This window comes from Perca flavescens, chromosome 8, assembly GCF_004354835.1.
Source record: "Perca flavescens isolate YP-PL-M2 chromosome 8, PFLA_1.0, whole genome shotgun sequence".
NCBI classification, from domain to species: domain Eukaryota; kingdom Metazoa; phylum Chordata; class Actinopteri; order Perciformes; family Percidae; genus Perca; species Perca flavescens.
Genome location: NC_041338.1, coordinates 15,026,135 through 15,049,744, shown reverse-complemented (window position 1 = coordinate 15,049,744; position 23,610 = coordinate 15,026,135). Strand labels below are relative to the sequence as shown.

The window sequence follows — 23,610 nt, the reverse complement described above, 5'->3', positions numbered from 1 at the left end:
CAAAGTATTTGGTTATTACATACTAGACCATTTGTAGGCCTACTTTTAGGCCTATTTGCTATAAGAGCCATCGCCGGCATGGTTTTCACATAATGTTAATGCTGATATATGTTGCCTTTTAGGGTTATCCTTTACATTTTTATTAGAGTGTTTTAGCTTTTGAAACAATAATCCCAAGCAAAGTTTTATCAGGTATCTTGGAAAATAAGTTTGTAAATGGTCCTCGCCAAGGCTTCCCCTTAGGCCTCCATATTTTTCTTTTATATCAACCAAAACCATATCAGTATATTGACCTTCATTTTAGCTGGAGGTTTTTGTCCTCGCTAACTGTCCCCACTTGTATGTAGCAGCCTAATGTTCCGCCTGTGTGAGCCGTCTCTGCATTAATCTGTAGGTAGGCTACAATAACAGCACAGCACACAGCTGTTAACTAACGTTGCTGTGTCCGGAGTAACGGTGCAATTAAACAACTAGCTACTGCTACTACCGGGGTGGACCGTTAGCGGTCCCTAGCCCGCAGTTTGAGAACCGCTGTCCCGGACTGGCCGACCTCTGCTCTCCGGCTCTTCTCCTCCGACTCCTCCTCTCTCTCTCAGCACCAACACACGAGCGACCGAACCCCAGCCAGCCTGGCTGCCGCCACACCGCAGCCCCCTCCCGCTCCTGCCTGTATGCCTTCGCCAACCCACAAACCGGACTCCATACTACTCCTGTGCCACGCGAACCCACCACACTCACGCCAAATGTACTCCTAGTTTTGCCGGAAGAAAAACGAAAAAAAAAGAGACTCCAACTTGAAAAGTACAATAGGAAGTTAAAGTTGTAGCTGTGCTATCGGATAAGTTCTTCGCCCCCCAGTTTTCGGCCCCGCGGTGAGGCAGGACCGCAAGGGCTGGCCAGGGAGGGGGTGGGGGGGGGGAGAGAAAGGAGACCGTATGATGTGGATCTGGTACTTTCTGCTTGGTTCGGGGTCAGGCTTAAGAACTGTTGGTAAGTTTTATTTATTTATTTTTTTTAAAGTACACGGAAACTAACGTTGTTGTCACGGCGCCGACACGCTTCAGTATAGGGGGGCAATGTTAAAGTGTGTGGTAAAAATGTTGTGGAAGGGTTAGCCTGCAGCTATATTGTTACTGTTCGATTGTTTTTTTTTTACTTCGACCAATATGATTCTATGCTAAGCATAGAGTTTTCCGACTTTTCATTTCCATCGGTTGAACGTTTTTTTTTTCGGTCTGGAAGTTCAGAGTTTTTTGTGCATGTCCCCTTTACTTCTGAGTGAGAATATTTTTTGCTGCAGACAGCCCTCCATGCCATATCCGTCCGACGTTAGGCTAGGCTACTGTATGTTTTACTGAGATAGGGTTATATAGTCTCCTCCGGGTTAGGTTATGATGACCGCGACCGTGTTGACAGGACGCCGTTGACGAGGCAATCTGTTCGCCAGCCCCGCCATGGCAGCTGGGGCCCAGTAGAGTTTATTCAAAGGACACCCAGTTTGCACTTTACTCCCTTTAACCCATAGACAGTATATTTAACCATGCAGCTGTAGCCTAGCTGGTATTCCAATCAGTGACATAGGCTATCCACTAGTTATTATAGTGTGCTGAAAACGGTCCATTTCAGCGATGGCCTGCAGTGAATGGTTCTACTAAATGTGAAACACGTGATAGTCAGTGATTCATGGGTAAACAACCTCAAAGTGTGTGTGATCATGACAATAAGGTAATGAACTACATGTAGCCTATAATAGGCCTATGGCGAAAATGCATTGTTCTTATTTTCCCCTTAAGATAAAGTTATCTGCACAGGAATAAAAAGGCTCTATGCCCACTGTACACATTCATGTACAGTAAACTTAATGTAATCCATCTACTGTTAAGAGCTAATTCATCAGATAGAGAACATGCCTTTAATCTAACATGTTAGTGGCACTTTTATTGTCTTATGAGACCTTTGATGGAGTGTAATAAAAAAAACGTCCATCGTGATATCGTCATATCTGGAAGACATTTTGACATGTCAAAGTAGGAAAGGCACAGGTGTAAGCATTACAAAATAATGATGGTTGATGCTGCGTTGGTTCCAGGGTCCTGATATTGTGCATGCTGGCTCACACTGTCACACTGTCATTGCTTACTGGGACTCTTCAATGAGAGTAACACCTGTGCTTTTCCTGCTATGTCAAGTATGTCATGCTAATTAAAACAAGGCCTATTGCTTTAAAAGGCACTCAATGTAAACAAACACTAAAACTCTTTATTTATGCCACCTTTAGGCTAGTTCATTAATTTAACACTTGCTATTGAACACTGGAAATAGTTAGTGCATATATTCTTCCACATGGCAGGCATGTGCATATGAATATGTTTTTGTCAGTGTCACTGCGAGTGAAGTGTAAATATCATTATATTATGTGAAACAGAGATTTAGTGTTGGCTGCCAAACCCCACCCTAGCTGTATTGGAGCAAAGGAGCATGTACACATGATTGATGTCAGACATTTTCTCCCAGAATATTACGGTAGTTTGTTTTCTTCAGTATTGCTTATGTCTTGTCAGCCCTGAATAAACAAATTGTGCTTCAGCCTTTTATTAGCTCATGGCCTGACCAGGGTAATAATAATATGAGCTAGACTGTGTGTGTGTGTGTGTGTGTGTGTGCGCCCACGCCATTGCTATTGGTTAATATTCTAGTTTACATAGAAACCAATAATATTAGGCTTATATTGGGTGCACAATATTTTGCATTTGATTTGACATTTTGACATTAATAAAGGTATAATACATTTAAAAATCTATTTGGGTCTTGGCTGCAGTACTTATTAACATAATAATCTCAATATTGACATTTGAAGATATGGTAACCGAAAATTACATTGGCAGAATTTCCCACCCCACACAAAGTCTGTGCTAAAAAATAATAAGGGACATAAATATGTATCACTGGAGTAGAATTTGTGTGGTCCGTATGCTTTGTGCACAAATGTCAGAGTTTTTTTTTTTTTTTGTGCACTGAAGATTCTAAATATTTTGCTACCTACACATAATTGCAGCTGTGAATGTTGCAGATGTGTGTGCAGTTAATTTCCGTCTCCATAAGAGCAGGTGGCGCTTATCTGTATTGTCGCTCCAAAAGTATGAAAACCGGAAATTTTAAGCGAGAAATAGGCCATGCAGTCTGTTTTTTTGATCGACAAAGTTTCAGTTCGAAAGACTTTCGTCAGATTTTGAGAGGCGTTCGTCACGCTCATCCCGCTCGTCATTTCCGGTAAGTGTTTTAACATAAGTGCACTGATTCGCTAGTCAAGGGCTAGCACTCCACCAATCAGATTGGTCATTGAGTCACTGACCTCGCCAGACTGTCCGACTGCCAATAATCGGGTTGGTGTGTCAGCGCCTTTATGCACAGCGCACGCACACTATGCTTGTTACACACGCACAGGGAAGCGCAGCAGCACACAAACATGCAAAAGATTACAAATAAAAATATTACGGTGCAAATCCGCCATCATAATAGCAATGCGCCAAGGTACAAACACGCCTGCATTTTAAAGGGAATGGGAGATGACACTGATTGGTTTATTGCATGTTACGCCCAAAAGTTAATGAAGACACTAAGTACAACCCTTTTGAACCATGCGACCCTTTTTTCCACCGTCAAACTAACAAAAGTGGATTAGGACACGCCCTAAACGCACCTGCGCCATGCGGTTCACGCCGTGCGCTTAGATGGTTAAAATAGGGCCCTATATGTGATACTCAACAAGATGTAGATATTTTGTAGCTTCTGTTTTACATACACTAGCCATACAGTACACAGGATCATGTATCAGCTGGCTCAACTCAATCTCAATAAATCTATACTAAATTTGCCACAAGTATCTTTTGCACAGCCTCAGAAAGTTCCCAATTTGTCATCTCAGCAAGTGGCGCTCCTTGTTTCACTTCTTTTAGAACTTTTCATCTGTGTGCTTTTCTGACGATATCATTTCTAAAACAGACCACTCTCTGTACTCATGTTAAGAGGATGCTGACCGTAAATTGTACTGGTCTGGAGTCCTAGCCTTGCAGCCTTGTTGCCCTGCACTCACTCTCAACGCTGCAAGAGGTAAACCAGTGCTATTATGTAATATGAGATTTAGCCACACAACCCACTGACCATGGAATGTTGCAATGCAGTTACAAACAAAGCAAGTTCATGGTATTGTGGTCTGCAGCCTGAAGTCATATTTAAGCTGGTCTGCTAGGCCATGCACCAGGGGGAATATTGAAATGAATGTAGGTACGTCAGAAAGAGGAATTAGCTTTGCTTCAGTTATTTCCCTCTACACCCAATGATGTTTATTGCTTGTTAAGGATCATCATTGTGATATATGTATATATATATATATATATATATATATGTATGCCAACCTTATAAATGGTTGATTATATTGCTCTAACACCCAGGGCTGCCTGTGTCAAATAGACTTTAGTTCAGAGGTATTCTACTGATATTTGTGTGATGTTCAAATACTATATCGACAGTTTTGTTTTTAAAACAATTTACTAGTTGACATATTTCAAATCCTTGCTCGCTGCAACCCCACAGTTTATAAGCCTTGAAATCAAACCAAATTTGAAAGTGCATGTTCTTGCCTGCTATTTTGTGCATGTATGTGTGCGTATGAATACATAGTGTTAACGACAGCCAATGTGACCATTTCCCTTTGATTTAAACGCACCAATGAAACACAGGAGTGTGTTTTACCTTGTTTCCATAAAATTACTTCTTCACCATTCGTTTTGAATAAGTAATCTCACAGAGCTCTTAAAGCCCATTTCTGGCTTTCATGAGGAATTTGAAGAGAAACCTTGATGCTTTACATGTTGCTGTTATGCTCACCAAGCGGAACAGTTCAGGGATTAATTCACCCGCTCGCCCACCACAACTGTACAGCACAATCTGCATAACAACTGTCAAAGCTAATATCAGCGTTGTCTTGTATGTAAAGAGACCATCCCGTGCACACTCTCGTCTCTTAAATGGCTCAGTTAGCCAACGGACATCGCCACACTTAAGTATCTTCTCAAGCAACATAAATGTGCGCTCCATACCTGCTCCTTTACCAGGCCACACACGCAAGCCAGGTGGTCGGATATTTTTATTCATAACTAAAGACAGACTATGCAGGATATTTCACCCACTGAACAGCGAGACAGAATTGCATTGTCTCATTGCTTATTATGCTTTGTATTTCTGCACTGTGATTTCCCAGAGACTGGCCAGTTGGCCTAATAAACCTCTGTGTCTGTGCTTATCGCTGCATATCTTTGGAACAGGAAAGAGAGAGAGAGAGAAAGAGAAAGCGATGTTGTTTTTTTTGTGCTGGCTGACATGGCTGATACGCTTCCAGCCATAGTCGCACAGAGAAGGCGAGGGATTAAGGAGGGCCGGCGTGGCTTTAGGTCCTATGGTCGTTAAACAAAGCCACATGACGAGTCACGTTTCAGACTGATGATAACGGTGCAGCGTTAAGTGCTGTAGCACTATTGTGTCGATTCTGTTTCATGACCAGTAAAGCATATGTGTTCGGTGTCCATTCTCTTTGAGCACGTCTGATCTATAAGTCATGAAGCTAAATGTTACATGAACCCTGGAATAAAGGAATCGAAGGAGACAGAGAGACACAGAGACACACCGAGAGGAGTAAAATGTAGTGGAATAAGTTAGAAGACAGCTCATTACATATTGATTTTGGATCGATCCTAACTAATTTGCCATGCAGTGATGCACAAGCTTTGTTAATTCCTGACGGTTGCCTTATATTGATCCACCACGTCCTTGGATGCCAAGAACAAAAGTCAGTCTTGGACGAATATGCTTGATTACTGAGGAGAGTTGTTTTGAGAAAAGCCATTAGGCTTTTGCATTTTGGACACTTGGTGATATGTGACACTCTTGCTGTTTACCAAATAGTGTTTACTCGGTACTTCTACCCAGCACGTTGTATACTAGCTATAGTTATTCCCAGTAGAGGGAACTGAGAGGACAGTTTGTGCTAGACATTGGTTCGAGCTGTCTACAGTGCCAGACCTGAAAGGTAACTTGAGATGTGCTAAAACGTTTGTTCTTAAGTAAAGCCCAAGCAGAGAATGTTTTTTGGAGCATTTTTAAGATTGCTGCCATCTCTCATTGTATTTTTACACAAACACATGCACATACACACACACTGCACACATACTGTATGATAAGCAGAGCAGCCCAAAAGAGGACATGAGATTTACCTATCACCTTCAAGTTTTACAGTGGACTGTAAGCTAGGGAAATTGTAAACTCTCTTCAGTTTCACTGGAGAAGAGATGGAACTTAAAAACACTTCTTTCTTTTTTTGGAACTTCCATCGCTCTGCCCCTCCTATCAATTTAAACAGCTTCTCTGTCCTTAACTGATATCCCATTGTTTTACAGTGTAGAATAATTGACTCCCTGTACATGCCAAGATAGTGGAGCTGCAGCATCCCATTCATTGTCTTTGCCAAGCAGCGAACCACTCACTCGAAACAGCAAGGCACGATGAAGGAAAAAGTTCATTTAAATGAACTGTGAGTGAAAGAGATGAGAAATTGCAATGTGGTAACCAATCGCATCTGAGATCTTTTGTGCATGTTGTATGTAAATTGAGTAATTGTACTGATGAAATGAGGTAGTTTCAAATGCAGGTTCTGCACTGATCGGTGTCATTTGTGAAAATTCAGCAATGTTATGGAGATTTTCTGACCTCAACCATGGAAGCAAGCAGTAGGCCTAAACTGCGCAATGTATCTGCCCACAAGTGAAGGTTTGTGAGATGTATCAGCAGCCTGATAGCTTGGCCACATTTGGTGTGTGTCCTCATTGTACATGTCCTAGGGTTGCACGATATTAACAAAATGTGATATTGCCATATCAATTATGAATATTGCTATATCGATATTAATTTTGATATTTTTAAACATATGTAAAATTACAAAAGTTATGGGGAAAACGCATCAAAATAGATTGATAACACTTATTGCGACACTTTCGATATAACGTGATGTCGCAACGTGATGTCGCGATAACAATATTGAGTCGATATATCATGCACCCCTTATATGTCCTCACTATGTAATGTGCAACACCAACATGTGGTTTTAATATGAATTAAATAACAATAACAAACTTTATGTACTTTCAAATACTTCAGATACTGAACAGACATATAAGATATGTTCCAACTCAGGAGCTGTATCCACAGAAAGACCATGATAAACCGGATTGGTACTTGCTACACCCACTCTTCTTTAGTTTAGAAGTTAAATGAACTGGTCCTGACAAGTGCAGAGGATGTTCTGCTACTAGCATGTTTATTCTATCACTGTAATGGACAGAAGTTTTTATTTATGCACCAGAGGGGCAGTTGAGCTTTTGGATATACTCAGGTTCTGCCTATAAAATAACATAGCAATTGAACACTTAATTGTTTATTATGTTGTTGCATTTTATAGCTGGGAGAAACCCATCAAACCTAAGGTTGATTTGCAGCTCTTAGCCCAAGACTCTCACAGTGGACTGTAATTACACATAGTCTTGCTAGCTGATGATGTTGGTTTGATGTTGAGTACTTGAAACTAAAGCAGAGTCTAGAGCCTTATTACGCGGCTCTCGAGAAACCGGAAGAATACAAACACCTGAGGGTAAAGAAAAAGGGCCATTTTTACGAAAGACGCCAACAAAAATGTCTAACTTGAGAGACGACGAGATTTGGGGGCTTACGTGCCGACGCAGAAATTGCCAGACAGATTCAAGGAACGGCAAAAGACTCAATTGTTTATGACCAAATTACGAACCTGGCTATGTAGTCGCTCTGTAATCTGCGTCATGTCCGGCCTCCTGCACGCTCTACCCTGGAGCCAACTCCACGCCTAAACCGAAACGGGAGTATTTCCAGTAAGTGGGAACAAGTCTGACACGGACAATGTCCTGCTGTGAGCTACATGTGTGAAAAGGGGAGACTCTGGACAACGTCCGGACCTGATTCTATGGACTTTGTCCCGAGTTCAAAAGAAAAGACGGCTTGGCGGAGTCCGAGTCAGCAGCAGCAGGCTGACTTTCTGTCAGTCTTTATTAATGTTTGACCTTAAAGTTGTTGAAATGGTAAGATGTATTCAGTCTAGAAATGCAGACCTGCATTGGGACCCGGCTAGAGTTATGTTTTGTTTAGAGCTTACACAGCACATTTGCTCATTTTAGTCCTGGCCAGTCACCTTGGATTCCCCACTTTTATCATCATCCCCGGTGCCCCCTCTGAGAGGAGAACGAGCCGCTGTATGTGTCCCCTGTGTTGCTTTGCCTGCTGTCAGACAGGGAACGGACCCTGGCAGGCTGACAGCTGGCTCTCCTGCTGTCCCCCGTGATCAGCAGTCATTTCTAACAGTCTAACAGCCACCGTGGCAGCCAGTGTGGACTCTGACAGGCTATTTTGGACTGAAATTCCAGCATCCCTCTGTCAAACCAAACAAACGCTACCTTAAAGGTCAACAAAAACCCCAGAGAGAAACGCTGATCCCCTGTGTGTTTGTCGACCGGTGTGGAAATATACGTGATTTGAGTGTGTTTTATAAATCTGCATTATGACTTGAATTTGATTTGAGATACTGTGATAACTATGGCCCTGAAAATGTACTCAATATTTTTATTCAACTCAAAGAATCACTTCAATTTTAATTCAGGCAAAATAAATGATCTCTCATTGATATATCAGACACTAAGGATAAAGGTCTCGATTAAGGGAAAGTAATAGAAAGATTTGTAATGTTTGCTGACTAATAAATATGAGATGCTGCCCAAAATGTGTCCTTAAAATGTTGTACGTCTACAGAACATCTGTGTGCTTTTTAGTGTGTTTATTTTCATTGCCGCCCAATGCTTTATCGTCTGCGTAAGGAGTTTGTACATCTCAGCTGCCGAACGCCTGCGGTGATGATTATGCGGCACTGAACTTTCGTGCCGATATATACAGTACCTTTGGCCTCATGCATAATTGTTTTGTTATTGTGATACAGCTCCGACAGTTTCATCATTCCAGTAAGTGGCCCAACTCTATCCACTAGCTTTGGATGCTGTAATTAGTTGCAATTTTCCAAACATCTAATCATAGGTAAAAAGGTTATTTGGACTAGACATAGATTTTTGATTGCAATCACACAGACATTTGTTTTCCCTGTTTCTCTCTTTTGCGTGCCGAGTGTGATTACGTGAGAATTCAATTGTCCTGTGTGATAAATGTGCAAATTGTCTTAATAGCGTTGCAGGTGAGCCCTGTTTTAGAGGCACAGGGTTGCTGCTAATGCATTCATCTGCAGGTTTAGATTAAACTTCAGGATTATAGAGACCTTTTGTGGAACTCTTTTTCTCCTTCTCTTACACAACACAATGATTTGGGATCGCTTATTAATAGGTCAGGGGTAAACTCCAAGTCCGAGACTCGCACGCGAGAGACGCTGGCTCATCAAACAAGCCATTTGCCGAAGTGAAAGTCACAATTACAATTGAGGTGCCGTCGAGTGTGAAATTTCAGTGATATGCAGACTGCACTGAATTTTTCTTTCCCCCTCCGAACGTTATATAGCCGTATGTCTTATTGATAGTAATCTGACAGATTTAAGTGTGAAGATTGCGTGCCAAATTATTTCATTTCATTTTTTCGTATTTCAGTAAGCCAAGGTATTTGGCCAGGCATGACGGAGCGATAGTAGAAGACAGCTCAACCCTCAGCTCCTCTGATATCCACCCCTATCCATGTGGAAAAGTACAAGGGATTGATGGGACCCGCCCTTCTCCTCGCACCAGATTGACATTTAGTTGACAGCGCCAGTGGAATTCTCTTCACCTGTTAACGCGTGCTCACTCACACGGACACACGTCTCATTTAGCAACCTCTCAGGTGAAATTCCAATCTCGAGATGGAAAAGCTATTTTGCACTCGAGGCTACTCCTCCAGGCGAGTGGATAAATGAACAAATAAGATCAATCTCAATTTGGCTGACTTGAAATAATTGCCTATTTGTCACAATTAATTTCAGAGCTTTGACTCAAGACCCCATGATATTGATATTGAATTTCCCATTATTACAAACCTTAAACCCGCTCATTAAATGGAGCCGCATTCAAAGAATTAGTCCCTGTGTTAAATGGATGATAAAAGGGTCAAGGCAGGCAGGGATAATTTCCCCTGTCTATTTGAAGGAGGAGAGGTGAAGTGATGCAGAAGGAGGGAGTTAATGTGTGGAGGACACATGACTCCACCCCTGTCAAGTCACAAACATGACTTAACCCCTGGAGCTGTCAGCCCCTTGCTTCAGGTGTGCACTCTCTTTGATTCCCCGTGCGTGCTCTCTTTCTTCTCTAGCAGAGTCAATGTGCAGCAGTGTGTGCTTGTGTATATGTGTAAGGTGCTGTGTGTATGTGCAGTGTATACAAAGGGTAATCCTTTCTTGGACAGGGACCAGGGGAGGCGAGGCGCTCATCTTCACAGGAGCTAATCACCTGGTCCCGCCTGCTGTTTACAGAGGCAGTCTCGCCAGCCAAAATCAAATGCAAAACCCATGTTAATTGTCTTAATGCTGCTTCCCTGTCAACCGTGGCTCGGCAGAAGCCCTAGGCAACAAAATGAATTCTTTTCACTTGTTCAGTGAACACCAAAGACGAAAGGGGGCCCCTGCTCCTCAGGAATGAAAAGCAGAAACCCATTTTTTTTACCTACTGATATTTTGAACAGCGGAGAGCAGAGGAGAGGTATGGGAGGGCAAACCAAAGTGGAGGTGGGTTCGGTTTGTAGTGGGGGAGAGGGCAGAAGGTTCAAGCCTGGCTTCCATCATTATTGGGCCAGAGCCATTAGTCTTGCCAGGGTCTACTGTGTCAGAGATGGTAATTGAGTCCGTCTCTGTGCAGCCTTCTCTAATGAGAAGCTGCAGGCTTTAGATTTGACTAATTTCTTCTATGCCCAGGACGATATGTCAGCCCGGCCGTCCTGTGCCTAATGACTGCAGATACTTAATGAAGGATTGGTGGGATTTCCAAAGACTCTGATGGAGCATTGTATTAGTGCACTTCAACAGTTAGTGCACTCTGGAGACTTGTGTAATGATATTCCAAGGCTTTTGATGTGCCAAGGGTCACAAGCAGTGTGTATTGTATATATTTGTAATATTTATGCGTGTATTTCAAGTAAATATCTTAAAGATTCCTGACCTGTTCCATGACAGGTCAGGAAATGATGATTTACTCATCATTTACTATGTCATATATTTCTAATTAAATGAAGACAAGATGCCAGACCAACTAGCCTTTCACTTTTTAAAGATGTAACGGACAGTCTCTGCATAAAACTTTGCAACCAGCAAAACAACATAATCTTCCTCCAAATCTAAGACTTGTTTGTTTGAGGCAAATAAGAATAACTTTGAGCAAAATGTTAAAAGGGAATTAAACTAAAACGAAATTGCTAAAGGCACATATTATATGCCCCTGTACACAGACAATGGCATGTCCATCATTCCATCAGTACAACATCAAACAGCTGATCTGATCTTTCTGAAGCAGCTACATTTCCCGAGTGACATTTCCAAAATGATAAGCGTAAGTCCAGTGGACAAAAAAATGCTGCCTCAATAACCCCAGGCTTTTGTCGATGCCTTGACCTGCTCACGTTGTCGGAACGTTGTACGCAGCCCCGCCCCCGGTGGAGTTGAAAATGTCTTCTACAGAAACCAGTGAAGCTGGTAAACATCACATTTCACCCTCATGTGATTCTCATCTCCACCGCGTACGCCATGGGTCAGGAGCTCATCTGTCGCGAAGGAACAGCGCAGCAGCTGATTATGATGGATTATGATAGATTCCTCCTTGAGTGACCTCTGCAGCCAGCCACACACACACACACACACACACACACACACACACACACACACACACATGTATGGACACAGAGAAGTGTAAACACACACATAACTATTGTGTGCACACTTACAAAGACACAGGGAGGCGGAATGAAGGCACATTCATCCAAGGACAGACAAACAGGACATACAGTCAGCCACACATGACACACATACACATTGTAAGTTAAGTAACATTAACATACATAAAACCACACAGTGCCATGCAGCGTTGCTTGTAAATGGACTGTATTTATATAGCGCTTTTCTAGTCTTAACGACTACTAAGTGCACTTTTACGTATTACGGGCACCATTCACACACATTGGCCGAGGCTGCCATACAAGGTGCCACTTGCTCATCAGATAAACATTCACACACACACACACACACACACACACACACACACACACACACACAGGAATTCTGGGTTCAGTATCTTGCTCAAGGTCACTTCAACGTGGGACTGCAGGGCCAGGGATCGAACCCCCAACCTTCTGATTGCCACCTGAGCCACAGCCACCCCATCTTGTAACTGGCCCTCTTTCAGGTTAGCTCAGATCAGCACCAGTGAGAGTCTTGAACCAAACCCAATTAACTCACCACAAATTCACATGAAAGCAAATAAACTCACTGGGAAAAAAAAGAGAACAAAAAAAAACCCCTCTAAAACCAAGCCCAAAGAATGGGAGCTGTTCAGAGGAAGGCCATTTATTTTCATTTGGTTTGGTGTCTTTACCGGTGCCGTGCAGAGCACTTTAAGCGGTGTGTCTCTGTCAGACCAGCTACCTCCCCCACCCCCCGACCTCGTTCCATTACCACAGAGAGCACTGGTGTAGCTGCAGTGAAGAGAAATTAGGGCTGCTCGATCATGGAAAGAATCATAGTCACGATTATTTGGGGCAATATCGAAATCAAGGTTATTTTACACAATTACTCATTGACTTTTGGAAATGGACGTTGTAATTATTGAATTTGAGAAAAAAAAGTTAAACAAATCAACAGTGAAAACACCTTGAACTGTGAAATTTCCCTCTAATACTTTTCCCATTTGAGCTTTTTTTTCTCTCCATTCAGAACACAGGACAGAGTAAGAGTTGACTTGCAAAACCCTTTAGTATTTTTTTTTTTAGCTTTAAAAGGCATCAGAAACAATAGCAAGTGGGCGAATGGTAGAGTGATGTCGACCCAGCAGAAGCTATAGATGTGTCGAGGTGCTGCAGCTCTGAGCGTGAGTCTGCCTGTGATATTGAGCACTGCTATGTTTTGCAGCGAGAAAGATAATGGTTGGCCTTCGTAAGCCTTCGTAAGCCTATGAGCGCATGAAGCTTTTTTCCTCAATGAAGTGTGAGAGTACCTTTTAGCCAATACCATGACAACATAGAGGTCTGGGGCTCTGTGTGTGAGTGGTCTGAGTAACACGTGAATTATACTAGACGCATCCAAGGTGGCGCGCGCCACCGTGACGTCAAAATGACGTAATATCCTGCCAGCGCGCCCGATTTATGGCGCGCGAGCAGAGGTCATGCATGGCTCTTTTTTTTCCAGCAGCGCGCGACAAAGCGGAAAGGCCTGAACGAGTTCGCCGACAACCGGATGCCAGGACTATCAGAGTGACTGCAAGTCTCTCATGTAAACTTACTGGGTTAAGATGAGTTCTTTTATGGTGAATGAAAGGCTCGATCAGACGAAGTAGGTCATCGAATCGAATCGAAGCATTGACGGCAACGCTGCTGCCAGTTCTGCCATTGTTTACCTTTTTCTTCTTCTTCTAGTCCGTAGAAAGAGCAGCGTCTGTAGCCTTTGCTCGTTAGCGCCACCTCTGTTCAGGAGAAGACTGCAACTAGTGTCGCGAGCACCAGCGCGGTAATAGATAAATAGTCACGGCGATCCCATGATGTCACATTTGCACGCGCCAGCTGGGCTGCGTCCAGTGTATAAGAGCCTTAATGCAGCTGATCTCTCAGAGGGGAAGTGAAACCCACAAACGTCTCCCGTGGCGCATCCACTTTCTATCACACAGCGGAGAGAGAAATGCTTCAGAGAGAGCATGAGAAAATAAGACACCCCTAAGCTGTGAACTCATTGGCCCGGCTGTAATTACCAGTTGGGAAAAGTTGGTCACCTAGTACTCTCGTGACCTTTCTCATCACCATTCATGTCTTTTCCTGTCACGTTGCTTCGATGTCTAAGTTGGCCTTTTACAGACGGCACATAGACTGAAATCTTATTAGACTGACCTTTAGTTACAACATCAGCTGCCAAAGTGAGAACTATTCACACACCCTCTACCTTTTAAACTAAGGCCCTCCATTTGGCTCATTACCATTCAGTTGATTAGATATTATATTATACAGAGAAAAAGAGAGAGGAGACAGATATAAAGACAGAGAGCGCAGGCAACGGCCACTGGCACTTCTTTCCCTCATCTGCATTCTGTTGAAATAAACTTTTCCATTGTAATGCCTCAGTCAGTCTTCATCTGGTGTCTCTATCTCACGTCCCTTTATTTCTTCTCCCACTCACCTTGTGCTCTCTCTTTCTGTTCCTCCAACGCGCTCTTTGCCCCACCGTTTTTTGACAGATATAGTTCACACTGCTTTTTTAACCCCTGCAGTGGCTCCATGGTCTGGCTACACAATTAGGAGCTCATTACTTGCTAATACACAGACTAGAAGACAGACAAAGGCAGCCAATTCCTTTTTTCTCAAGCGCTCCCTGCTTCCATCACGTTATCTCTCCCTCTCTCTCCCAAGGCACGTTTTAAGTAAAAGGGTGCAACTTCTCTTACTCCTTCTTCCCACTCCTCTCATCAAACCCTCTGCTACACTACATCTTCTCCACAGTGCATAATGAGCCTGCGTGTGCTTAGAAGAATTAATAGTTTAATTTCCATCTCTCAAGCATTGTTTCTATAAAATTAAATGTACTCTTGACTCATATACCTATGACATTTGAGTTTCTGCATGTCATTTTCTAGCTCATTCAACACATATAAAGCTGGTTATGCTTTATAACTGCTTTATAAATGTTGTTTGCCCAAGGTGAGCCATGTCTTTTTTTAAGAATTTAATTGCAGATGTTTTTCCTTATGTCGCGTTCAGAGCTCAGTGTGACTAGAAGCAAGACACAAGTCTCACAGGTGTAACACAAGGTCAGCCCTGGCAGCTTCCCTCTGTGTCACTCTGCATCATTTCTTACTATCTGGCTGGCTCTGCGGAAATGCCAGTTTGCTCAGTAAGGGGTCTCGCGGCGTAGCAGCGGATGAAGGGTGTGCGCCGTTTACCAGTGTGTTCTGCGACAGTCGACTGCATAATGAAAGAGACGCGGGGGGGTGTTGACATTTAGTTTTGTGCCGGTGACGCTCCAGTGTGGGGAATCAGAATGAATGGAAGAGATGTGTTTGTTTGACAGGAGAAGCTTCCTCCTTGGGATTGATGATGAATTCAAGCCCATTAGAAGATATTTGTCTGACTGGCCATGTGTGTACTTGTGTGTACTCTGTGGTCGTACTATGTGTGCATTCTTATCTTATGTCTATTTTTGTATGTCTGTGTGTCCCGCAAATCTAATTTTTGTCATCGTTTTACTCCTCATCCTTCCTCCCCTCTGTCTCCATCAGCTCCTCCTCTCTGTGAAGGTAAGCCCAAGGTGATGTTAATAGGCTGGGATGCTGTTGAAAATCCCACTGTCATCTCTTAGAGGATTAGATGGACAATTGCTGAAACCCAAGCCAAGTGGTTAAAAGAAAACTGCAACAAAACAACTTTTCTGAAAGTGCCCTACAGCCTAGCGCAAGTGTGAGAGTATGTGTTTTGTTGTACCATAATGTAACCGCCTGGATTCTATGTCCTCAATATTGAGCTTGCATTGTAATGCATTTATATTCTGATTTACTCACAAACATCCAAAATAAACCAATGGTATAGGATTATAGGCTCATTGTAATCCCAGATTAATGGGAGACAAGCGTGTGATTAATATGGCCTTGTTAAATCAAGCAGGCTAGTTTGTCCATTCCAAAAATCCAAAATCAGTATTGCCATCATTGCGAGGTGAAGGAGAGCCTGCTAAATGAATACATAATAATAAGACAGAGGCCAATGACACAATCAGTGTTGTGCTCATGTTGCCAAAGAGCTTGTTTGTTTGCAAAGTATGCATTTTTATGTTTCCATTAACCTTTATCTGTCCACTGAACACAGAGGTAGCTCCAGGGAATCAGTTGCAGGGGATTGAACAGACCTCTGTAATTTGTATATTATACTAACATATTATTATTATATACAGCCACTATTTTCTGCAGCTCCATTCAGAGAAGAGAAACACTCTCTTATTTTTCCCCCTACCATTAAGGCTGGGCAATATGGAGAAAATCAAATATCCCGATATTTTTTACCAAATACCTTGATATCAATACCGCAACGATATTGTAGGGTTGCCTATTGGTGCTTTCACACAATTTACAAAATGAGATTTTAGATAAATAATCATCAGTAATATGGATATAATGACTAAGTGGGTAAAGGCAAATAATAGAACAGTTACAACAGTCTGGTAAGTTCAGAAAATGACATCACTCTACTGTAATGCAGCCTTTAAAAACAGGAAAAGACACCACTTATGCCATATTATGATATTACGATATCCAAAATCTAAGACGTTATCTAGTCTGATATCACGATATCGATATAATATTGATATATTGCCCTGCTCTACCTACCATCCCATTACCCTGCATGAGTTTACATTTCACTTTGCTACAACCTTTACCTTAGAGTGTAGTATGCGTGCATGCTTAATTGGGACATTTTTTAAATCCCTTAGCAGTGCAATTTAATTTAAGTTTTAAATGTAGTAAACATTCAATCTAAACGTACCGATGTAGTTGATATTGGCACTTTCCTTAATAATAGTATTATATGTTATAAATATTTTAAGTTTGGATAGAAATTGCTTTTTGTATGTGTACAGATTATCGGAGTCATTAACTTTGCTTTATTAGATATGTTTCTATTGTGTGTGAATACACATCTATAAATCCCGTTTTTGTTCAAAATCCCATTTTCTCTCTCTGACATTTTGTCTCTTCAAACTGGTACCCCCTTCTCTCTCTCTCTCTCTACACTGTTTCTCTGCGTCTGGCTCTGGTGCTATTACAGCCCACAGATGCACTATCAATAATGCTGCCTTTTTAACAAGGCTGAGGCTTTTAAGAAGGTTTGTCAGTGCCCCTCCCTTCCAGATGCCTGCTAGTCGCTGGGTGGCCACATCCCATTGGAAAAAATCTTTGATTTAACAGACATTTTATACATAATTTATATTGTTACCAAGGCTTTTCTTCTGAACCTCGCAAATGCTGGAAAGCACTTAATGCTGGCAGGGCAAGAGGTCACCGTCTCACTGGGGAAGTAAAGAACTGAGCACTGACTGCATAGCTGGAGGCAAAAATGAAATGGTAGCAAAAGCAAGAAGGAAACAGCCACTGTATTACATTATGAAGTTCATATTCTACTTGAACATACTTTGTTGGTTTGCATTTCTAGGCAGACAATGGAAGGCTTGGAAGGCATTGCAAACCCCACACAGCCTCATGCTGCTCTGTAAGCAAACTATCTTCAGGCAAACCCATGTGGTGCAGCCTGCTTAACTCTGTGTGGAGAGCGTGTGTGTGTATGTGTGTTCGGATTAGTTACGGGGGGGGTGTTTGAGGAAATAAAGACTGTTTGTTTTCTGAGTAATACTGTCTGAAATCATGGTTATCCCTCAATGTCTGTGATAATGCCATAAGCCATACGAGGTTAGAAAACTTCCACGTATTCAGGCACAGCACTGTGTTTGATGTGAGTCAAAAAGAGTAGATCCAATGAAAATAAACTGAAGTAACTTCTGTATAACGTTCCCTTGGAGATAATGTTTATGTTGGGATGTTGCCACATCATCCTCGTTTTCTGAAAATCAGAACATGAAGAACGAAAAGCCAGTGACATTTTTTAGGCCATCAAAGCAATGTGTCTGTTGCCAAAACTCACAACCGTTTTGTCCTTTTTAGTTTAAATGTACTTCATAGTTAACATACTGTACATGGGTTGCCATTTTTGTTGGAACATTTTATAAAACTTCACGCTTGTTGGTTGCAATATGTTGTGAGTTTATGTAAAATTACTTGTATTGTCTTCTGCATCTTTTGATTACAATAGAAACAAACTATAGTGAGATGCTATAGAAGAGAATGTTTTGCACATCACTAGGCTTTTATTCTGACCTTCTTCCACGAGGAATTTATTCTGACTTTCTGCCTTGGGAGCCAGTGTCCTTATTTCATTAAACAGCAAATGCTAAGTCCCGAAGACAAACAATTGCCTCTTTGTCGAGCTGCATGGATGGTTACTAATCCTGCTTTGGCCTAGCTAGCTTGTGGTTTATTGTTTGTTCCTCTCCAGATGCACACAGGAGGATTGGGCCCCACCTGTGAGAGCTGACCAGTCCTGTGGCCGATCCTGTTGACAATTAACCACTCTCTCCTTGTGAGGTTGCTGCCAAAGACTTTTCAGATTTGGTCTGACAGTGGGTGGATGTCCTTGGACTCTAATTCCTTTTCCCAGGGTGGTGAAGTCAGCTCAAGTCTAATTTTCTTTCCTTTTGTAACAGTTTCGAACTTGGACTAGACATGGAGAAGGGATGTGGCGGGGCAATATATTGATATAATTATATATATATTATTATATAGATACTTTTCTGGGTTTAAAGGCTGCATTACAGTAAAGTAAATATAGTAAAGAATGTAGTTTTCTTAACTTACCAGATTGTTTACCCACTTAACCATTCAAGATTAAAAGATTCAAAATCCTTCATTAATCCCACAACGGAGACATTCCCAATGTTACAGCAGCAAGGGATAGTGCAAAAAAAGTACATTACTAAGATTATTGACAAAAATCTCATTGTAAAAGATCTTGCGAAAGCACCAATGGTCAACCCTTCAATATCTTTTGCAATATCAATATTAAGGTATTTGGTAAAAAATATATTTGATTTTCTCCATATCGCCCAGCCCTAAGAAGAGACCAACTTATCTACTTGGTTAAGATCCACTCCATAGTCCTTTTAATACATGTAAACATGTGTAACAAGACTTCAAAGATGAAGTTTAACTTCTAAGCATGTGTTGCATGTGGTCTGTGATTGTTTAGCATTAAACTCAGCAAGTTAGGTGGGTTTAGAAAGTCGCTTTTTTATCAACGTCAGTTTTTCCAGCATGTTCAACATTCTTAAAACATTATTTTGTTCTTTTTAGCAGCTGCTTTTGTTTAACTTTCTTGCTCAGTATGCCTCCTCCTCTGCATCTCTCTGGCTATGGTACCCCGATAGAAATAAATATGGAAAAATGTATGAAAAATGTATGAATGTAACAATTTTCATTTTACGTGAAACTCTACTTCTCTGTCAAACAGAAGAGAAAATAATAATTAAACTGATATTACTGATATTGTACCAATAAACATAATCAGATCCACCTATGAAGTATGGGTTACACACACACACACACACACACACACACACACACACACACACACACACACACACACACACACACACACACACACACACACACACACACACAAACCATTACCTATGTGTCTATACCTACAGTGTGCCCCTGCTTAGTTTAGACAAAAAGACAGAGAACACTCTATAGAGACAAAAACAGAGAGAGAGAGAGAGAGAGAGAGAGAGAGAGAACAGTACAGTTTTGATTTCCATACATTGTATCAGTGCATTGGAAGTTTAAATAAGCGGAGCACCACCATGTTTCATGGATGTGTCACAGGTGTGCAGCCCTCTCCAGGCCAACAGTATGGTCAGCTGGTATGGCCGTGCATATGGAATTGGGTGTTCCAACTGCAAGAAAAATGATGGATAATTAATAAAACATAATTGTTGTTAGTTTTCTTCATTGGCACTGTTGCACTCTTATTGCATAAACATCCATATTGTATTATGTAAGCCTATCAAAATTGTCACGCCTAAGTCTATATATCTGTATACTCACTGGATATAGCTGCACACAGTGCATTGAGTTGATTACATAGCATAGATTACAGTAATTTATGCATTAAAGCTGATTTTGAAAGTCTGAGATACACCATGTTGTAAGATAGAACCAAGCACTTAATGGGCTCATCTGTCTTCAGTCATTAAGGTTTAGATATCTAATGGTTGTTGTTTGTCTTCGCTCTGTGACCTGCCTATTAAATCCTAACTGATAAATCATAAACAAAATCTGAATCCTCATCCGTCGAAAAATTCTAGTAATTAAGAACACAATTAACTTCAGCTGTTTGTCTAACTGACTGACTTCTTTTTACTTCCTTAGTAAACACAAGGGATGATAACCCGATGATAGATCAATATGTCTCTATTTCTGATCCCCTAAAAAAGCCTGCAGCGTATATGACGTGCTTAAAAAATGACAGACCATGCTGCCTTGGAACAGTATCACATTCTCATTTTCTCACTTTTAGGATATTGCTGATCAGGATTACATAACAAACGTTATGCTCACAGCTGTCACTGCTGATGACGGTGTCTATCTAGTGTAGCAGAGGCAAAGGGTCTCGTTACTTTTAGATTGGTAGGATGACCAATGGTGGTCTTCACAGTGTTGGCCATCATTCCTACTGTTCACAACCAGTTTTATTACTGGGCTCTTGTACAGTGATGGTTTTAAACAAGTCAACAGTTCAACAATATTATATAAAGCACTTCATTTGGAAGTGAAAATGAAGGTGAAAGTTAGAGTTGTTACAAGTGCAAGTGCATGTGCTTTTTTTGTTTTCACCTCCAGATATTATGGTTTATACAACCAGGTAAATCTGGGATTTGTTTAAACCTGTCTGGTAGTAGGATTACTTGTGTTGGTCGCCTTGTTGGGACAAGTGCTGCTTTGTCCTTAGCTGTGTCAGTGACGCTGGCCTGTAGACCGGATGGTCAAAACAATGAAAAGTGTTATAAATGCAAAGTTAAAAAAAGACTAGAAAATGGAATTAAAATGTACAAGAATGCTTTAATAATGAAGTTGTGGTTAGGGCTTGTGTTGTGTTGGCATGTTGATGCCAGACGTGCATCAGAAGGATATGGAGCAGGGAAGACGTCCGCTGTCTCGGCCTCTCACAATCCTCTACTCTGGAACAACAAAGGCTGACTCACATCAACCCCTCCCTATGTTTCTCTGGTTGGGGAAGTCTTATTTTTTGAGTGTGCTACACATTTGTCTAAAATTATAAAGGGCCCTATTGTAAATAATTATTTTAGCTTGAGGCTAGATTCCATTGCAGTAAGTTGTCATTTTAATGGCAGGAAATTGGAAAAAACTCAGTTTCCATAACTGTGCAGAGTTGACACTACAAATAAAGTAACTACGTAGCAGGTGATGGAGCCTGTGGGCCCTTCCCCTCTAACACACAGATTTACAGAACATAGTTTTTCACTTTCTACGTGGCTAGGATTGGGTACCGAAATGTGGTGCCAATAGGGCACCGGTGCCGACGTAAATGGTAGTAACGAGAAAATTTCGGTGCCTGACTTTACACTACACTCGACAGTAGGTAACGTAAGCCTACCTTTAGCTAGCAGCTGGATTAAACATGGTTAAAATGCTGACAGCTAACGTTAAACAGTGTAAAGTGTGACTGTATTTCACTGTAGAGGATTCCAACACCGGGACGTAACAGTCTGCTCTGCAGCTGCCGTTGTCGGAAAAATAACACAGATGGTGCGTTCACTTGAAACAGGTAGCCTTGTGGTGCATTCAAAGTTATTGTAAAATACCCTTGTTTTTGTTGTTCAACAGCAATTTACTTGTGAAATACATTTTTGTCATAAGTTATAGTTATTACATTATTATTAAATCTTAAATTTTGACCATACGGCTTTAGCAATAAACAAGCCGTTCTTTAATGTCGCTGACTGTTGTTTAGTACCCTTCTTTTTTTTTTTTTTTATTAAAAAGTATCGGTTCAGGCACCGTTTTAAAAGTATCGCTTTAGCACGGGTATCGGAAAAAACCCAAACAAAACCCAACCCTATATGTGGCTGTTAGAGGCTGAAAAAGGCACAGGCCTAAATGTGGCTAGTATTATTCAGGTTTTACTGTCTTTTTTCATGCATGACTCCATCTCTCCCCATTAAGGCTCTGCTTGCCATGTTGCTCTGTGCTTGTGCTGCCCTGCCTGTGTGTCTATCTGTCTTTAAATGATGCAGACCAGGTTCTTTACACTTATTTGCATTATTTACACTGGATGCTTCAGTGAGCTGAAGGAACAGGATGGAGAATATTTTCCTTTCTGTCTCTCTGTCACGCACACACACACACACAATGGAAGAGTCAAATCACCTCTACCCCCCCTGCGCCTCAGAGCCTGCTTGTATACTAAGACCATGAAGAGTGGTGTATAATAATTTTTTATCCTTGAACCTGAAAAAAATAGTTTTTTTTTTTTCAGAGCTGGGCCTTATCGATTCACTCCTCCCTTATCCTCCAACACAAGCAGACCGTGCCGTCCATGTTGTTATTGGCATTATCAGGCTGTAATGTGGACTTGACTTGCTCTTTTGAGACTATTTTACGCAATATGGTGTATTATTTAGGACAAAACGCCTAGGTTACATGATGGCAATGGTGATGCGAATGTGGGATTATTTCTGAGGACAGAAACCTTCCGTTGGAGAACATCTGCCATCTATGAAGATGCTATTGCGACACTTCTCCTATAGCCTTAGTATTACTTTCACTTCTACTGGAGCTAAAAACGTACAGTAGGACAAAAGCTGCTCAATCAATTTTCTGGTGCTGTTTCAATCCGAGGCTCAACCTTTCACCCAGGTCTGATCAATGCAGGTCAGATATCTAAGCCTGCTGAGGAAGATGGGGTTAAAGCACTAACAGCCAAGCCAATAGTCATCCCACACATGGGTTTATATCACTGACCTTTCATGCGCAGAGCAGAGGGAATAGAACTTGCTTAGGGCAGCTATTACTAGGAATCAGACAGTAGAAAATGCCGTTACTGTCCACCTCTCTGTTTCTTTTTTACTACTCCTCTACCTTTTTCTTCTATACTTGTTCCACTTCATCTACTCATCTTTACCTTTCCTTTTCCTCAGTGAGGTTTCAATCTTTCATCATGTTTTCCTTACATACTGTTGTATTAACTCCTCATTGCATCTTTTTTTGTTCTCCCCTCCCACCACGCAGTACTATTCTCTGTCTTCCTGTTGAGTATTGTAGCAGCAGTTACGTCCAGACATACCCAGAAGAGACTTATACGAAAAGCCAGTGTTGGGGCAGCATGCTGACATTTGGTATGAAAATATTCATGTGGGGTGGCTGGACCATAGGCTGCCTTGCACATCCCAGTGTTTTCATATTCAGAAAATTGCTTGGTGTGTACTGAAGTCCCCAGGCTGCCATTTCCAGAATCATCATGTATGAAGTGTAGGCTACCCATGGAAAATCATGAAATAACAGTTGGAAGCTTGCCATTTAACCATTGACTTGATTTGCATATGTTCAAATGGGCAACAGTGGTCAAAGATATTGAATTATTGACAACCCTTTTAAGAGATTGTGGCTACACAGAGCTTTCCAATGCCACTTTTTCAAAAAA

At 41.6% G+C, this 23,610-nt stretch overlaps 1 protein-coding gene across 1 annotated transcript in view; it reads left to right on the top strand.

Moving 5' to 3' along the window:
* The first annotated feature begins 404 nt into the window (after positions 1–404).
* The window catches only part of ldlrad3 (low density lipoprotein receptor class A domain containing 3), an 80,656-nt gene continuing 57,450 nt past the window's right edge, over positions 405–23,610 (top strand). Inside the window, exon 1 of the mRNA XM_028586372.1 lies at positions 405–990. Coding sequence (XP_028442173.1) covers positions 936–990 — 55 coding nt within the window. The 5' untranslated portion in view covers positions 405–935. The remainder of the gene's footprint in view (positions 991–23,610) is intronic.